Source organism: Micrasema longulum, unplaced genomic scaffold (assembly GCF_059751315.1).
Source record: "Micrasema longulum isolate JH-2025_06_02 unplaced genomic scaffold, ASM5975131v1 h1tg001259l, whole genome shotgun sequence".
NCBI classification, from domain to species: domain Eukaryota; kingdom Metazoa; phylum Arthropoda; class Insecta; order Trichoptera; family Brachycentridae; genus Micrasema; species Micrasema longulum.
Genome location: NW_028278446.1, coordinates 1,034,422 through 1,053,830, shown reverse-complemented (window position 1 = coordinate 1,053,830; position 19,409 = coordinate 1,034,422). Strand labels below are relative to the sequence as shown.

Genomic DNA, 19,409 nt, shown 5'->3' with positions numbered 1-19,409 from the left:
ATATTTTTTTTGTAACGATAAATATTGGCGTTCTTACGATTCACCCAAATATTTTAATTTCGGGGTATTTTAAACTATTTGCTAATAACTTACTATCGGAACATGGGAATCAATTTGTGGTAGAGAGGGGTTTGAACCTTGAATTTCTGATCCGTGAGTCTCTGACACTAGCCATAGGGCCACAACCCTGTACGAAATTGGCCAATGCCTATTTAACACTTATTTAAGAGAAAATTTAATTTTGTAAATTCTACAACATTAATATATCACTTGAAAATAGTGAATAGTTTCGTAATTCAATAATTGATTATTTTTATTCATTTTGATTACTTAAAATATTATGATTTAAGCCGTGATATTACTTTTTAAAAATGTATTTACCTTTATTCATTAGCGGTGCCGAAAGCACATTGCTGGTTCACAAACCATAAAAAAATGTAGAACAAACACCGCGTTTCGGATAATTATCATTAACTTGTGGGATTAATTTATTGTATAATTTTAATAAAATATTTTTTCAAAACTATAAATATTTCATAGTTTCATGACTCCTCACAATAATAACATTTGTTTTGACTATGTATGTAAAAAGGTCCATTAATAAAACAACGTCAAATGAGGAACTTCAGGAAATTGGATAGAAAAAATAAAAAAAATTACGCGTGGTAAAAATTTGAGCATTAAATCTGTGTTGATAAGGTAAAGGGAGTTAAATCAACAAATATATTATGGTATATTTACCTTCTTAACACAGAAATTATCTTAGTTTCTTGAAAATGTACAAAAAAAATAAAGATAATATTATAATAAAAACAAACTACTTTGATCGACGTCACTAGTTCATACGAATCAACCAATGATAAGAGAGTTGTGGAAGATTTCCGGTTTACTACCCATCAACGGACCAATCGGCAGAACTGATCAAGAAGAAGCGGAAGAGAACTTAATACGTCACACGTAGGAGTAATTTCAGAAATATAAAACATTAAAAAATCATGGCGCTCACAATACGATACACAACAATTTAAACAATTATTTTTTTGCTTTGTGTAATAGTTTTTTGACAAATAATATTAATAAAATACGACTGAACATCTCCAATAAATTTAAATCCCATCTTGATACTGCACAATTCAGATTCTTCTAAGAATCCAACGAGAATCCAATACTTTCTTGGCTATTTGAGAATGAATCGGGTGAAATTAGTCGTTGATGCATATTAATTTTGTTAACATCATCAGAATTAAATGGGTTCGGAGGGCGTTGGTGCAAATCTGTGCAGCAGCCGGAGACCCGAAGGCATTTCCCTATCTGCCAAGAAGAAGTTATGTCAGAGGCGCGTGGGCAGGTCGCCCACTGGGGGCGGGGGAAGGGGAAACCCCGGCCGCCAGTCAGAGTGAAGACTTTGTGCGAGTAACTAGTCCCCGCGAGTGTTAAGTGGATAGCCGGGGACAATAACAACAGCTGTGGCGTCGATCAGCCATGGCGACGGGTGAGTCTGTCTATATACGCCCCAACACCTAACACCACTTCCTTATACACCTGAACCCGCACTACGCGGTGACGACAAGACGACAAGACGCTTATCCAAAAAGTAAATTGTCACACAAAAATTCAAATAATTTTATGAAATATTACGAAAACACGGTTAGAACTATGTTACTGACGAAAGCACCTAAAAATTCTAACATCGAAAACGTTAATTAATCATTGACAGACGTCTGTTAATCCAACACTTACCGATTGTATTGTATTCCTGTTCTAATAATCTTAAGATATACTCTTAACGGCGAGCTTCTTACTCCTTTAAAATTAAACCCCCATTATCCTCCACGATCCGTTCTCCGATATCTCAACAATACGAACGTTATAAAGATCCATTCGCTTTCGCTAGATCGGAGTTTGACAGGAGCAACGCGATGTGGCGTGAGATTATCAAACAATAACAAAGTGATACAAAAACAGTGATAGTGCGATGTGAAACTTGGAGTTTAAAGCAAAACTGATTTGCGGCGATAACGGTCTCCGCTCTCCCGGGAAAAGTGATTGTGTCAGTGACTATTGGAGAAACGGCGGACGGCCAACAACCTAAAAAACATTCTGCACTTCGACGGGATTTTCGTACAACCGTTTGGAGCCGGCCATTACGGATAACTCACCGAATGGGACCGTTTGCCCCCCACCCGTCCTATTGCTATTTCGCCATTTTGCCTAGAATCCGGTGAGAGCGACCTCGAGCCATTTGCGCGCTTCTTCACGACTATTTCCCTCCACGACCGCCAAAACTGTCACTGGAGCGCATCTGACAACCCGCTGTCACATGACGCGGCGGAGAGTGACGGCTGAACTCTAGCTGATCATAGATAAACAAAAGGAAGGATGAAGGCTTACGTCACGTTGGGTTAAGAAATGAACACTTCATGGCTATTCCTTTAATGTAACTAATATTTGGACAGCCAAAGACTTGCAAATGTACAAATCAACTAATTAACTACATACGGACACCTTTTTTGTGTATTCATGTACATACAGCGTACAATTTTACATACATAAAATTAATTGACGTATAAATATCGTCATCTTGAACATATACCGAGTGGGTTTTATCTGAAGGACTTCTTCTAGGATCATTATTCCCGCCCACAGAACCAGCCTACAGCCGATAGTTGAGTTCGACCTCTGTCATATTACTCCTTTACCCCGTTCAACAATTATATATTATATTAATATCGCGACTGTAAAAATAACGGATTTTTATGACTGGCGGAACAAGTTATCTCTCGCTAACATAGTCGCGAAATGAAGCGGTTATGAAGAGCCCCGTGTACCGAGTTGGATGTTGTTTTTGCATAAATCAAAGAGAATAATGGGACAGCTAATTAGGGCTCACATAATAGAGCTTCAGTAAAATCGAGAATTAGCCCCTCTATAAACCGTTATTACAGAGTGCGTCTGTCTAAGAAATGGCTTAATCTTTATAACCTATTATTATTGCATCGATTACTCGTACATATTAAGTTACGTTTGTAAATAAAAAGATTTCAAACTGATAGCCACCAATATAAATGTAAAATAGAGTCATCAACTAAAATAAACGTTCAATAATACGTTCATCCGAACACTAGATTTAATAATTGGATCAAATAAAAAATATTGATTTATTTTACGGCCTACGCGCCTTTTGCAAAATAACAATACATTGAGTTCAGTTATACAAAAATAAAAATCAATATAAAAAACATCAATATGTAACAAAAAATATACACATATGTCAGCATACAAAATACAGTAGTTCGTTAGCATAAGTGGCTTTTGCAAATTAATCGATAGTATAGAACATCAGAAAATACCCAGACAGAGATTATTTGAATTCACACAGACTCGAGTTAAAAATGTCGATATGAGAGGTACATTCATACCCTGTCTATAAGAGTGGGCCGATGATGTATGAGGTTTTTTATTTTTTTAGACATCAAAGTGAAAGGGGTCTAAAAAGTTGCATTTTGGATCACATTGAACGTAAAAATTATTTTAAAAAATATTCCATACTACTTTTGACCCTTAACCGAGGTTTGAAGTTTATCACCGTCTGAACATTTTGTTAATTATCTATATTGATGAAATTTTTTTGTGTTAGTAAAGAAATAACTTAATCACATTACGAATTCGAACGCGCTTTAAAACTACCGAAATGGAAAAAGTTTACACTCCGCGGAACTAATTCCGTCAAGCGCCTGGCTAATATTGACGAAAACAATGGCCTAATAAATCAATGCTACCCATTTATTACAAAACAAAGTGCAACTCACGCCCTTAGATGCTTATTTAAAAAGATTAATTGCACATCATAACATTTGATTAGACTGATTTTCTTTCTTAAATACGAAATGACAGCCGGTTTACTCCAAAAAATTAACTTTTTCAATAACTTCAAGCTCTGGTTGAAGGCCAAAAGTAGTATCGAATATTTTTTTGGATATTTTTTGCATTCTGAGTAATCCAAAAGGCAACATTTTAGACCCCTTTCATTTCGAAATTCAGAAAAACAAATTATTGGCCCACCCTACTGTCTTTGTATACGCGATACAGAAGTCTTATTCGGTCACAATTTCGTTTCAAAAGTTCGATCGTTTGTCACATATCCATCTCACTTCGTACGATTAAAATGAACTGACGAAACGAAATAGTTATAGAATAAGGTCACTGGTGAGTGACAAAGATAGTTAGTATGAGAAGGGCGACATATAGTATTTTGTCTAGTTCTACGTATCGGTATATTGATATTTATTAATTTTCAAGTTTAAATTAAAAGGTTGCAATTTTTTTATTAAGAATTGATTCAATACAAAAATATATATTTTTTAAATTTTTATTTATTGAGGAAAAACAACAGTTTATATATAAGAATACAAAATATAAAAAATAGTACATACATCCAGTTAAAGTTTTTTACAAATATATTGAGAGAACATGTTACACAGTAAAGAGAAAAATGTGGCTAATGTTGCGGACTTACGGATCAGAGGTCCGATGTTTTTAAACTACTCTACCCAAACTGAATTGCCGTTTTCTTATAGTGAGTTATTTACAACTATTTGAAAATGGTCACAAAAGTTTTAATATTTTGGAAAATTAAAAGAACGCTAATATTTATATATATATATTTTTAAATCCATTAAATATACAAACATATTCAACAACATAAAAATACATACATATACCAGCTTGAAGGTGGCGAGCGTTCACTCGCGTTAATATTTTCTATCAACACCTCACACATAAACTAGATAACATGTCTAAATTTGTTGCAACATAGAAGGAAAACATTTTTCAGAAGAGAATATGGAAGTCTTAGCATTTATAAGGCTTATGATCTCTCATTGGCTGGTTTAAGTGGCCATTTCACACACTGTGTAACATTCACTATTCTTCCCATGTAAAACATCCACATTTTCTCAACTCTTCCACCCGTTGACATTTGTGAAGTTAAGGAGCTGAAACCTTTATCATGTAGGTGAGATTCATCCGGTTGAACCATTTTACCTACTTGGCAACACCTGAAAACATTTTTTTATTTTTTTTTATCATTAAGTTAATTAAACAATGTTTCGAGTATGTCCAAATGTTTGCAGACCATCTGGATTGCCTCTTTAGGGAGTCATTTAGATCTTAATTTGTTTGCTAAATTTGTTAATCTAAATCACTCCCTACGGAGGAAACCTTCCCTGTCTGTAAATATTTGGACATACTAAAAACATTGTTAAATAACACGTATTCACGATTTGAATTATAAATACACGATGCATTTAAAAAATGTTTTTAAGCAATTACTTTCTTTCTTAATGTAATATTTTTTTTATTTATTTACAATATATCAAGCCCTTCCGAATTGAATGATAACAATTTAACAGTAGGAGATTATACATGAAATCTAAGATATTTTACATACTTGTATATCTAAATTGTACAACATTTCAAAATTTTATTATAAAAAAAAATTTGGACCTAAATTATGAACAAGATAAAAAATTTAAAGCCGAAAAATATAAATTTTACCATGAAATCGTACACAAAAAGTCCTTTATCCTGATATATGTTTATGTTTTTTAAATTTTAACGGAAGTATGTCTTAAATTTTAAGTAAAATGTGGCCTTTTTTTCAGCATTTATAATAAATTTTAGGAGATCTGGCCCATCTACACTAGTAACCCAAGCATTATATAAATGCTACAATTTATTTTCTGTCAGCTTAGACCCATAACAAAGTATTGAGAGTAAAAAAATTGACAGATTTAAATAATAAGGAAAATGAAATATTGTGTATCTGATATTTCCTTTTTTTTTAAATTTATATTTTGATAATTGAATTTTGTTTTTTTTTTTTTTTAAAGAAATATTTGCGTTCTTATGATTTACCCAAATATTTAATGTAAAGGGCCATTTTCAACGTGTTGTAAATAACTCACTATTAGAAAATGGAATCAAGTTGAGGTAAAGTGGGATTCGAACCACGGAACTTTGGTCCGTGAGTCCGAGACACCTAGCCACAGGACCACAACCCGATCGTATAAGATTTTTTTACTACTAGTTTTTACTACTAGTTTGGAGTAAGATGTGATCGTAAAGAATGAGGATACAAAGCCTACGCAGTTAAAGACTATCCCTTTTAGTAATGAAAACTAAGTAGGTATTTATTACTGTATAGTCTCATCATTACTTGCAACATTTCAATGACGGTTTAAATATTTAAAAATAAAAATTTCAGAAAAATGTAAAAAAAGTAGAATAAATGTCATATTTTAAATTTTTCTTCTAGTGCCTTGCCGGGTCCCCCCCGACTTAGGCGATCACTACTGCGAAAGCTTATGTATCTGTCCTGCGCTTATTTTACATTTCGCAGCCAGGACGATTGCTTATTGATGTACTCGCCGTAGTGATTCCTGGGAAAAGATGACTAGAGTGGTTTCCCGTTGCCTTCTCTGGTAGATTTTCTGTCGGGGTTACCTTCCATTAGCTGGTTGGTTTTGGTTTTGAAGCGCCAAAAACTTGCCTTTCATCCTCTCGTTATCTGCTGCGATCACACCGTCATGAGTGTGATCCCATTGCCCGGGGTTTGCGACGTGGACGCTGACGAGTTGGACTAGGCAGTAGTGTTGCCGGTGGAATGCAACTGGGCGTTCGCAGCATTTTATAGAATCACATCCTCCAGCAAGATGTGACTCACTGCGACCCTACTGACAGTTCGAACCCCATATTTTAAATACATTGTATAAAATGCATCATAATTATGATTGATTCCTGTTTTTTGCTTAATGTATTAAATTATGTAATGTTTCAAAAATCTCTATTCGGTAATGCACATAGCATCTTACCTATAATAATGATAACACTTCAAATTCATATGGCCATCTTGTACCTCTAAGGCCCTCCGTGGCGTGCAAGAAAGATTGATATCATATTAATTTATCTCATTACACTTTATATCTCACAGCGAACATCCAAAAACCTGATTTAAAAATAATAGCCTATGAAAGCCTTCCAAAGTAGGTAATAAGAAATTATATACATAATTACACAGCACCCATAATAGTAAAGCCGTATTACACATTACGTGATGCCTACGGAGTATGACAACCTTCTTACATAATAGTAGGAATCTGACTGCTTCCTATCTTATTATATTCGATCAAATTGTTTTTTTTAATACAAAATAAAAATATGTAGGTACATAGCACAAAAAAATTACTTATCTTCGGTTAGAAATAACGATTGGTTTTATTTTCATTTCGGTAGTTTTATGATTCGGCCGGCTTACATTGGCCTCGCGGTGTAATAGTCAGCGCTTTAGCCTACCATACAAGAGGTCTCGGGTTCGATTCATAAGATGGTTGAAATGAAATATTTATTTTAAAGGTGTTTTTACACTAGAATATTTCATAGTCCCTGAACTGGTACCTGAAGCGTAAGACTGATCATCTTACCTTCATGTAACAAAAATGATCAAGATACGTTGCAATTGATGTACCTGTGCAATGCCCTAGGCACCATTTGGTGCGGAAAGGGAATTATTTTTTTAATGATTTACTGTGTTCTAAAACTAAGATATAATTTATATTAATACATTATTTGTGCTTTATTAGGTTGGTTCGTGATATCCTATAAACTAATTTAATTACCATCTTATTCAATATTTAAAAAGCACTTGTTTTTAATTGATTTTTACGCATTACGTTGCTTTTTATTTATTTGGCCCGATTCTACCAAAAAAGGTAATTATTAAACATTTATCACGTTTGTGCTAAAATGGGTATCACAAATGATTTTATCGTACTTTTCAAGCAACAAATTTTGTCCGTCGTGACAAAAATGCAACAATTATTTCACATAAGTTATTTTAGAGCAGCTGGTATTAAATTCAACCTTTTAACGACTTTAGTAATGAGTTGAGTCATCCAGAAATTAAAACAGCTTACCAAGTAAGATTGTCCTGATTTTCATAAAATAGTCCTAGTTAAATTAGCAATTTAAAAATACGTAATTATCAAATTATGTTCGTACTTTGCGACTGTATAAAATATATATGTTATATTTTTATTATTAACAAATTACAACAGGGATGGAAAATACCTTAAATAAGGGAATATGGAAGTCTAGGCATTTACAGGGCTTATGACAATACATAAAATTGTGTACTTGTTGGGAATAGAACCCGGAGACCCCGTAAGTGAGGCAAGCATCTTTGTCACGACCAGCATCACGAAAGCGGGGACTGCTTAAAATAAGTAGATATATGTATATTATAGACAGTTTTTCAGAATGCACGTTTACTATGGCCCATTTATTATTCCAAAATAATAAAAAAATGTTTCACCTTTTTGAAGTATATTTAGGAAACGATGTAAGGGGTTTATTATATTTAGATAAAAGACGCAATTAAACCAGGTTGGTCGATAAAAATTATCCTTTAAAATTCAAATACCACATTAAACGGGGAATAATAAATACGACGTGTTGACAAACGAAATCTCGACCGCTAAAACATCAACGCGCGGGCAGATAAAAAACCCCAGACCAAACCAGTTACGGCGCAGGCTGCAGCCACCAGCCAGTCGCGCTCTCTCAATTTCTTAACATTTCGCTACACAATCGAATAATAAAATTGTGAATTCGAGACAGCTCCTTTATTTCTTTTGAACTTCAAATGACATTTAAAACGGTCGACACTTTTAAGGCCTCATGTCCAGATTCGCTGACCCCAATCGGTCGACTGACATTTTCTAAAACTTTTAGCAACATAAAATATTTATTCTAAAAATAGTTACTTTACCAATGTTTTGTATTGAGAATTGATTTCTTTTGATAAACTTATACAAATAAGTTATTTTAAAGGAGTAGGAATAAACGCATTATAGAAACTTACTTTTATCAAGAATATTTTCAACTTATTTGCCCTATTTATCTTGATATATAAATACTGTATCTTAGTGTTTTTTTCAAGAAATAAAACAAACCAATAAATCCATTGAGAAGAAAATATGTAAAAAAATATTTTTACCTGTGTTTGGCTTATTTAAATGACAACTTCACACACTGTACATACAATGGAAATTCACCATTTTGGTTATTACCATCCAAATTTGTTGAACAAAATTCATGGAATTTATTTAGAAATTTAAATCCACGAGTTTCAGTAATATTAATTTTCTTAAACTAAAAACAGGTTTTGTTAGTTACAATGCTTTTTTTGGTTATAAAAATACCATTTACATATACTCGTATTTTAAACTAAATCTTGTATCGAATCGATATTATCAATAGATACTTGTACCAACTTACTGGAATTGGGACCCACATAATAATGGGAAGTTAAAATTTATCGTCAATTTTACCTACAAATTAAAATCAAGTTAGTTAAGTTTCTAAAACTGAGTTATTACCAACTCAGTAATGGCCACCAAAATTGAAATATTTGGGTAAATTTTAAAAACGCTGATATTTATTTTGTCAAAAAAAAAGCTTTTCTCTATGAAAAATAGAATTCATATAACTGGTGAAAGATCCCCCTTAGTTTTCATACAAACGTACACACTTTCGTACATAAATATTGATTTTACTTAATAGACAGTCTATTCTGTTTACTTCCGATTGTAATTGCCCCCCTGAAAAATTTCAGGAGACACGAATATGGAAATTTACGAAGTTAATGAAGTATCGTTGGCTGGTTAATGTACTTTTTTTACACACTTCGTTACATTTACCATTTTGCCAATATTTGAAGATGGAATATGTTATTGATTATTTTGTGCGTTGATTTTAATTATGGAAAACCGACCGAAGTCACGCAAATGGCAAAAATTGCTTCGACCTTGGAATGCACCATCGAGACTTGGTGCCGGTCCGCTTAGTCGTCTGCCTATTCCAAACAACCTTCGAAATATTTGTATTTCTTCTCAAAATACTAAGTCAATTCGTGTTTACCTGTCCAGTGTCTCAGCTTGTCTTAAATTCAGTCATCTGTTGAAACAGATGTTCAAACAACCCCGGAATTTGATATTTTATACAGAATGAAAAGGAAACACGCAATGGCTCAAGAATTTTTCAACATTCTCGGGCAACATATTGACAAATATCTCAACAGAGATGAATTAATTCTAAGAGACAAATTTATTCTTACGTGAAACTAACAAGCTGGGAAAATGAAGACATACTCGAGTGTATCTATTTCTGGGGGTGCGACATTATAATACAAAAGTTAAAAATATTTAAGAAATATGGAAACTCAAACATATCAGTGTGTATTTGCGTTGATGTTTGCGTATATTTATAAATCAATTTACTATAAAGTATTGTAAAAATCAGAATATCAATAGTTAAAACAAAAAATAAAACAAGAATCAAGTATTTTATTGCTTGCATATGGATGACAATTTATTCCAATGCAGTCCAAAGAGTTATTTCCCGAAGGGTGTTCAATTCCAAAGCTTTACTTCTATTTTTATTTGTCCGAAATTACTTTTTTTAGATACACATTAAATTTAACTGTTTCTTTCCATTTATAGCTCAGTCGTTGAGATAGTTGGTGGTCTAAACGTGAAATTTAAGTGAGCCGAAAGAAGTTATCACATAAATTACGATTTGGACATTAAGTTTGTAATTTTACATTTTCTGCCCAGCAACAACAATGGCAATTTCACAGTTTTTTTTTATCAAATGTATTAGGTAGTAGTATATACATGACTTTTGTTAAAGTTTTACGGCTAACATAATACAAAGAAGGCATTTAGGTACACATTTACCAAATATCTTGAATTAACAACTATGATGCTTTCATTCGACCGATTGTTGCACGGTATTGGTGGATCAACCTGCCAATGATAATGACTGTTGGAAGAGCTACATAGGTTATACTTAAAATTATCGTATTCTTTTTTGATTTGTCGCCCTCGTAGTTTAAAAATGGTCAAAAAATTTGACTACCGTCGCAGAGATCTTGGGTTCGATTCCTGATAAGGTTGAAATGAAATATCCGTATTTATTCGACAAGGTGTTTTTATACAAAAATATTTAATAGTTCCTGGACTGGCACTTACCTATCTACATAAGTAAGTGTAAGTAATTAATAATTACACACCGGCTCTCAGCTCCACGTCATTCAAGATTTGCCTAACTTGTCGACTGGACGTTTCAGGTTTACCTTAATATTTTGAGAGATAAATTATTAATTATAAGTGTTAATTTATTCGTTTATAAATAATCACGGCAACACAAGCCCTAACTTCATGTTACTCGAGTATTGTGGTGAGTTGGGACGAATTGTAATATTTATCAACTACAATAATATAAGACAACAATTATGCTATGGCATAATAAGATCATCATAAAAAAACACTACTTCAAAATAAACAGAACTAACGATGCCAAACATTTGATTAAAATCAAACAACGTAATTAAATAATAAAAAGATCATTAAGGAATTTCCAACTCAAATCCTCCCCCTCAAGGAAAATCCAGTACTAAACCTTTTTCTTGAAATTTTTTTTTCTAAAAAATGTTTAGGTAACTCTTAGCAAAATGTTCTGGGAAAACCTCATCGATTTTTTTTATTTAGACCCCTTCTTTATTGTTCGACCACAAGAATGTCAATATCTTAAAGTAATATCTCAAATTCCTAAAGAATCAGTTCTATATTCACCACCTGCACCTAAGATATAAGGTTTTACACAAAGATTTTATTTTAATACAAAGAAAAAAACTTATATCTTTATTCGAGTCAATAGAAACATTCGAAGATGGACATGTTAAAAAACATAATAATCTCCGCGCGTGCAAGAGAAGAAATAGGAGTATATAAAGGAAGCGAGATGCATGCAAAGACAAAGTGATATGGAGTTCTATCTTCGCCTGTATTTACGGGAAAACGGCACGATGTTTTGTATTTTTGTTTAAGATACACTTAACAAAACAGAAATTTCTCTCATACTCTTATTCCATAAACGTATAATCGGACATAAACTGAGAGCGATATTCTCAATATTTGCGCAGTGCCTGAGATTTGAAAGTGTGTATTTTTAGAGCAAATAAACGCAAGAAGGTTATTGTAAACTAAAGAGATTTGGTGTTTGTCGTCTACCGCCATATATTTTTTTATTATTACGTGTAAGTATCGCGTGCTGTTTGTTATTGGTTGAGCGATGATAGCGTCCAACATTCTGCTTGACAGAGTAAATTGAAGAAGATGCACGACTTTTAAAACCAGTCCACCCGAAATACTTTCACTACGTATTAGCCTTAATTTACCCGAAACGAAATTGAGACAGGTTATATTTATGAAGATTGAGGAAGATCGGAAAATAAAAAGATATAACACGGACAAACAAAGTGAAAGTAGTAAGAAACTTTTAACAACATTTATTACAAAATTTATGCGGTGAAGGTAACAATTTATCACTGTGGACATAGTCCTTTAAATAAAATCAAGAAAGTTTTTTACCGCGAGGTTTTCTTAATGTTTGAATAAAAAAAAAAATGTAATTTTTATATGAAATATCAGTAATACGATATTTGTAATTATTATTATACTTATGTAATCCTCACTAGAATGACTTACCCGACCACATTGTTTTCAGACTTATGTTTTCGACTCGATGGCTATCTTAGGTAAAAATACGGAAAAAATAAAGCCAGTAGAAATATCCGTAAGTCCGCCTCGTAGTTTAGTAGTTGATGCATTTGACTACCATGTTAGCGGTCCCGGGTTCGATTCCCGGCAGTGTGGACGTGGCATATTAGTTTCAAAAGAAGTTCGGCAGTACAATATTTCATTGTTCCAGTATTTGTTGATTTTTAAATACTTTTTATTAATGCTGTGGGTTAATTCTTTTGGAATTTTCACTGCATTTTATACTTTCCATATTACTATTTATATCCTTTAATTTGTAAAAAATCTTTATTTATTATATAAATAAAAGACGAGTAATACTTTAATCCACAAATTTGAAATATCCAGTGACCGTTTTCATCCCTTTCGCGACATCTTCGAGACTGGTATCTTTATTAAGAAGTTCAATGTATTTATACAAAACAGAGGTAAGGATAGATAATTCAAAGTTATATGAAAGTAAATTAAATAAAGTTATTTTTATCCTAAGGATAACAAATATCGGCAGTCGTCGTAACTTCAGTGCAATGCGTCCTCTTGCGTAGGTCTGCGACCCTTTTCCTAAGTTCTGACAAGAACTGTCAAAAAAACAATTAACAGTAGGCATCCAACCACTGATGAATTATTTAAAAACGTATAAAAATATTACAGTTAGAACCAAATCATTTAAAATTATTAACATTGATATCAGTAACCGTTATTCAAATTTGAAATCTCTCATATACATAAATATGAAACACATCGCAGGATCATGTTTCTTTTCTTACAAGCTCACATATATATATATGTGTATGCTCATATACGTCGAATCTTTTCACTTCAACCATAAAACACTTTATCTTTCACTACAGTATATTGTTAATTTATTTATTTTTATATAACACGCACAATATGTAAGCTGTAATATAATGAAAAAATATTGATTCTCGTATGGGATAACTAATATTCGTAAAGTAGATAATGTTTTTTTTAAATATAATCTGCTGAGAGAAAACAACAATCTTTAGGCATTTATAAAAAAAAAATAAGAATAATAATAGAATTATAAATAAAGGGTTATAGTTTTTTATAAATTAAATTTATTATTTAAGTCAATTTATATTTTTAGTTTTTTATTAAAATTGTATGATTACTTCAAAGCAATCGATATACTATAGCAAAAACTAGGGTTGAAAATAAATATCATTTATTTAATAAATATTTTTAACATTATTATATTTTCAAATCAATTAAAACACATCGGTGTATTGTGTTTAAACATTTAAAAAAATGTTAACATAAAAGTAATTATTATTGAATTAAACAAATAATACTAAATGAAATAATGTTGTCAAACAAATTAACTTTATATTTGAAACAGTAACTTTATGGTTATTTATTATAATAAATAAAAATAAAACAACTTTATTTTTGAAGAATTTTTTTTTCACCCACCGCTTTTAAAGCTTCACAAGCTTCTTAATCAAGGTATACTTCTCTAATATATTATATTCTATTTTTTTTTACAGTAATTACTAAATTTTACATTTATACATATGAAGCTAAATATACTTTAATAAAGAAGCTTGTGTATCTTTGAAACAGGTCGGTATAAAAAATAAAATATAAGTGGTTAAAAACAATGCTGTTTTATATTTATTTTATTAGTTAAACAAATTTTACAGTTATTTTGATCAATTACCGTTGTGTATAAAAGGTACTACAAATTGCAATATGCGCGAATCGTACATCATTAGTGTTATGTAAAATAAATGACGTAAGTATAGTAGGAGGTTAATACGATTTGCAGTTAATATTTAAAACGTTCTTTTTATTGGTTTTTGTACATTGATTGTCATCAAAAGCTAATGGTTGTTAACAATATTTTCTTAAAGTGAACATTATTGAAAATACCTTTGTACCTTCTTGTTATCCATTATGTTGGACATCATAATGATTGTAAAAAAAGTTTCTGAAGTCGTGTCTGTAGTCATTAACGAATTACCGTCATTTACGTTAATATTATTCCACACAAAGATATTGCAACAAAAGTGCAGTGAAATAAATAAAAAAATACATGAAAACTGTAAAAACAGCAGATGATTAAAATAATTATTTCATTTAATATTTATTTATTAAAAAAATAAAAACCCTTTTAAAAGCATTCAGTATCATTCCACTTGTAAAAAAATAAATATTGCAATGAAATAGAACATTATAAAAAAGTTTTTAATTAAAAAAATCTTACCTAAGATCCTTTCTTATTTCAAACAAGAGAAAATAAGTATCATTCGAAAGTATCCAAATAATAAAATATGTAAAAAAAATTTAGATGGGTACAGTAAGATTAAATTATATTTATTATTTTCCATGCATGATATTATCATGTACGTTACTACATTTTTTATTCAAGTGATTCCATTTAAAATTAGCTATGACACATCCTTATAAAAGCCTTATAACAGTGGCGTCTCACCATTTTGGTGTTTCGTCGAAAGCGTGTTTTACGTTAATTATAAATTGTTACAAATATTAATAAGATTTTATTTTTAATTAAATGTTCATATCTACATCACGACAAAAAATATCAAATAATATAGATACTTCAATGTGACCAATAATTTATAAAATTATTAAAAATATTTTTTTAAAAGGAATAACCCGCTAAGCCTCTAATAAGAGGCTTTTCAGCAGGTGGAATAGATGGGATATGAAAGGAGATAATAAAAAATACACTATTACAACCAGACCGATTGAGAAAAAAATCTTTTTTGGATTTCTTTCTTGCAACTGGCGGGAATCGAACGTCCGACGCAAGTCTCATAGGTAGCCATCTAACCAACTGCGCCACGTTCAGTACCCAACGCTGCATATGATACTGCCTTGCTTAACCAAATACAGTGTATTTCGATCATTTATCACACGAAAATAAGGTGATTAGTATAACGTTTCACGTTCCAGTCCAGGAATTATGAAATACTGCAGTTCCAAAAATCTTTAAAATCGATATTTCGCGTCCACCCTCCCAGTAATCGAACCCGGGACCTGGTTCTGGCTCCTTTTCACATACATAACTGTATTTTTTATCTGCCTGGACACAAATAAACCAATAAGTTTGTTCTTATAAATGTAAAAAAATATATTTTGAGTTGTATGTGATATCATATTCTAAATTATCAAAAGTTTGCATAAATTTCTGGCATAAAAAGTATTAAAGTCAGATGTCTTTACGGCAAAGTTAATATTTTTTTAAACAGCAGGTTTTTAAATTTTTACCGAATGCGTTGTTTCTATTCACAAACCAATTACGTAGTTTAGAACGAAGTTTCTTTACCCAAAGTAGCTATTCTCCATTGGCCGCACAATAAATGCATGGATGTACATAATGTATAATATATATTACTATACATATTACTCGTGCATGTTTGTAATTGAGGTAAATGAATAAAAACGCCAGAACGGTCAAGGTTAAAAGTAACAATAGAAAGTTGTAATTTGGAAGGGCCTTTGTCTTATCATTCTTTTTTTGTTTATTTAGTAGTTTTAAAAACGAAGTAGGAAATTGGTTTCAAACTATGAAAAAAGAAATAGAATAATCGTTATGTCTCGCCAAAACAACAGATCTATACGCTCTGCGGGTAATGAATATAATTTTATTTATGTATAAAAATGTAAATAATGAGGATTTTTTAATTAGTCAACATATTTAAATTTACACGTTGCTGTTTTTTAAAAAAAATCAAATGAAGCACAGTTTTAGAAAAGGGAATTATGTTCATATTTATTGTTAAGCCATTTCGTAACACTAGTTTACTAGGGTAAGATAGATTTGAAACATCGCATGGCCTAACATTTATTTTAATTTCTTATCATTAAGTTTAAAAATTCTGTCTGGCTATGACATTTCGCTCACAAAACATCTGACCATGAGGCTTGTAATATGATGACTGATGGAGGAGATACGAGGAATGCGTTTGAGCCTCCGAGACCGCTCTCACGTCCCACTTCTTTATGGCGTTTATTATTTGTCCACCATTGTGTGAGTTTTCTTTCATTTTGGCAGTTTCCATGTTCTCGCTAACGAATATAGATGCCTCTACAAATATACTTGGGTCGGTCGTCGAGGATGTGGTTTATGACGCGTAAGAGTTTTTTTTATTGAATCACACTTATTTAGGTACAAATTGGCGTTGATTATCATCTTTTTGACTTAAGTGTTATGTGTGATCATTTAATTTGATTTAAACGGTAGAGTAAACCTGACTTACACATCTTCGTGACTCTGATAACGCCAAATATAGAGTTTTAATCACAGATATTTATTGCACATCATTATTTCTTTAACTGCATTCAATGACGAATAATATTGGTGCTCTGGCAATATGTATTTTATAACAATGTCAAACTGTCAGCAGCGGACGCCAGGATCTCGAGAACCTTGTGCCTTGTAAAGTAGGCAAGCAATATTAAGGCTCTCGGGAAGCATCCGCAGTACATAACCCAGCCAACCGTATTACCTCCGTTTGACGAGATTTGTCACTGGAGTTAGCTTTTCCTTTTTTTCAATTAGATTTTTTATTTTATTTATTTATACAAATATATAAGCTGCAAAAAATAATAACGAATCCCTAACTCTATGAGGCTAAGAGCCCTGTGTTGAGTTGGGATACAAACAACATAATGAAAAGTGAAAGCATGCACATTATTCAACAATAACCAAAATTTAAATAAAAATAAGTAGGTGTATATTTATGTTTTTCTTTTTTAAAAAAATGTTATTATTTTATTTTATTTTTACATCTAAGCATGTTTTTTATTCTTTATTTTAATTCTTAACTTTTGATTACTTTTACAATTTTTTTTCATTTATTCACTTTAATTTTAATTTTCAAACAACTTTTATGAATGTTTATTTTCCTTCTCTTTTTTTAAAATTTAATTATTAACCTTACATATAATTACTTTATAATATGGAAACTTCACTGGTCCATTAGAGTTAAGTCTAACTGTGTGAAATATAAAACTATGTAACTGTACTGTATGTTTCCTAAATATAAGAATAAAAAATAAAAAAAATATTACATAAGCACATCTTTCAATAAACATCTGGACAACAAAAGCTTTACTGTGCTTCCTGTGAAAACAACAGGTTACAAAATTCTTAAAGTTAAAAAATCGTAAAGTTTGTTCACGATATTATTCTAGTGATCGTTTTGTTATTTTTTTTTCTCTCTAGTTATAAATATTAATCAATAAAAAAAATTGTACTGTTAGAATAAGTCCTAATTGAGCTATGTTTACTCGTCGGAATGCGATGTTTCATTTAAATTATAATATATTTTTAACACGCTTCTGTCTTTTTCGTAATTTGTTAAATTTTAATTTTTAGTTATTTTTAAAATCCAACCAATAATAATTATCGTGAACTACCGTGCTGTTTAAGTTTAAATAATTATTAGGCGTTCGTAAAAATGGACTAAATAGGATGCAGATAAAAGCGGTTATTAATTATTAAAACTAATGAGTATTATTATAAATAGCGTACACGGTGATCGAAAAAGCTTGATTTAAAATAAAAAAAATTAGTTATATGAAACCTTTGCAATAATGACTTGTAATAAATTCATAAGCACGAAAAAATTAAGACGTTAATTAAGTATATTTATATGTATGGAAAATTAATAAAAAATATTCAATTTAGATTGAGTACAATTTACACCAGCGTTTATAAAGCGAGAATATGTTGGGCTCGCAATTTTAGGATACATAAGCACCTTTTTATGGGAAAAAATCTTTTTTTAAATCTTCTACCACAAATCATCATCATTTTCCTATCTTCATTCGCAAGTTTATAGGGAACTGCATTTATACTCCAATTACATCGTATTCAGATCATTCTTTCTATATTGGAGTAAAGGTGAATTCTTACACTTCAGGCGCCAGAATAGAATCCGGGACTTGAAGCATGGTAGGCAAACGCTCCAATCACCACAACGCGCAGACTTATCTCCTTGATTGATTTCCTTCTTTAGGATTTGTACCTGAGAGTAGCCATCGAGTAAAAAATATTCGTCTAGAGTTCTTGTTCTATTCCTCACACAACTGTATTCCTTCATCCACCCGGGCGCGGACGCTTTATGTGGGTTATAATTGACTTACGTTTAAATCATAATATAAGTGTGAATCGGCTTGTGGTCATGTCGCTAGTATCGTGGACTCACGGTCCGAGGTCGCACTCTACCACTACTTGATTTTCATTTTCTATGGTGTTTTATTTACAATTTGTTGAAAATGGTCACCAAACTTGAAATATTTAGATAAATCGTAAGAACTCAAATGTTTTTTTTTCTTATTGAAAAAAAGTATTAATCTACAAACAATGGGGTTTTTTTATAATCCATATCATTCAATCAAATAAGAGTTATGCTTAATATTTTAATTATTATCATCTTTACCTTGTAAAGTAAGATGATCAGTCTCTTCAAGTGTCAGTCTAATAACTTTATGTACTATTTTATTTTATTTTATTACGCACTGTTTATTTAAATGAAATGAACTAATTTTACAAAGAATGCAAATAGAATATAAAAATCATTGTAAAAATAATATTAATGTATGTATTAGATGTTAAAATACGTTGTGTCCGTTTTTTATAGACGAAAAGATCAAGAAGAAACAACAACAAAAAATATATCAAAAATGTGTTCTTCTTTATTATTTTACGACAAATTATTAAGAGTTCATGCATCTTCACCGTACACTGCGCGAATA

At 31.3% G+C, this 19,409-nt stretch overlaps 1 protein-coding gene across 1 annotated transcript in view; it reads left to right on the top strand.

Moving 5' to 3' along the window:
• The first annotated feature begins 1,389 nt into the window (after positions 1-1,389).
• The window catches only part of dpy (fibrillin-like protein dumpy), a 338,800-nt gene continuing 320,780 nt past the window's right edge, over positions 1,390-19,409 (top strand). The window contains exon 1 of the mRNA XM_088234564.1: positions 1,390-1,492. Coding sequence (XP_088090690.1) covers positions 1,483-1,492 — 10 coding nt within the window. The 5' untranslated portion in view covers positions 1,390-1,482. The remainder of the gene's footprint in view (positions 1,493-19,409) is intronic.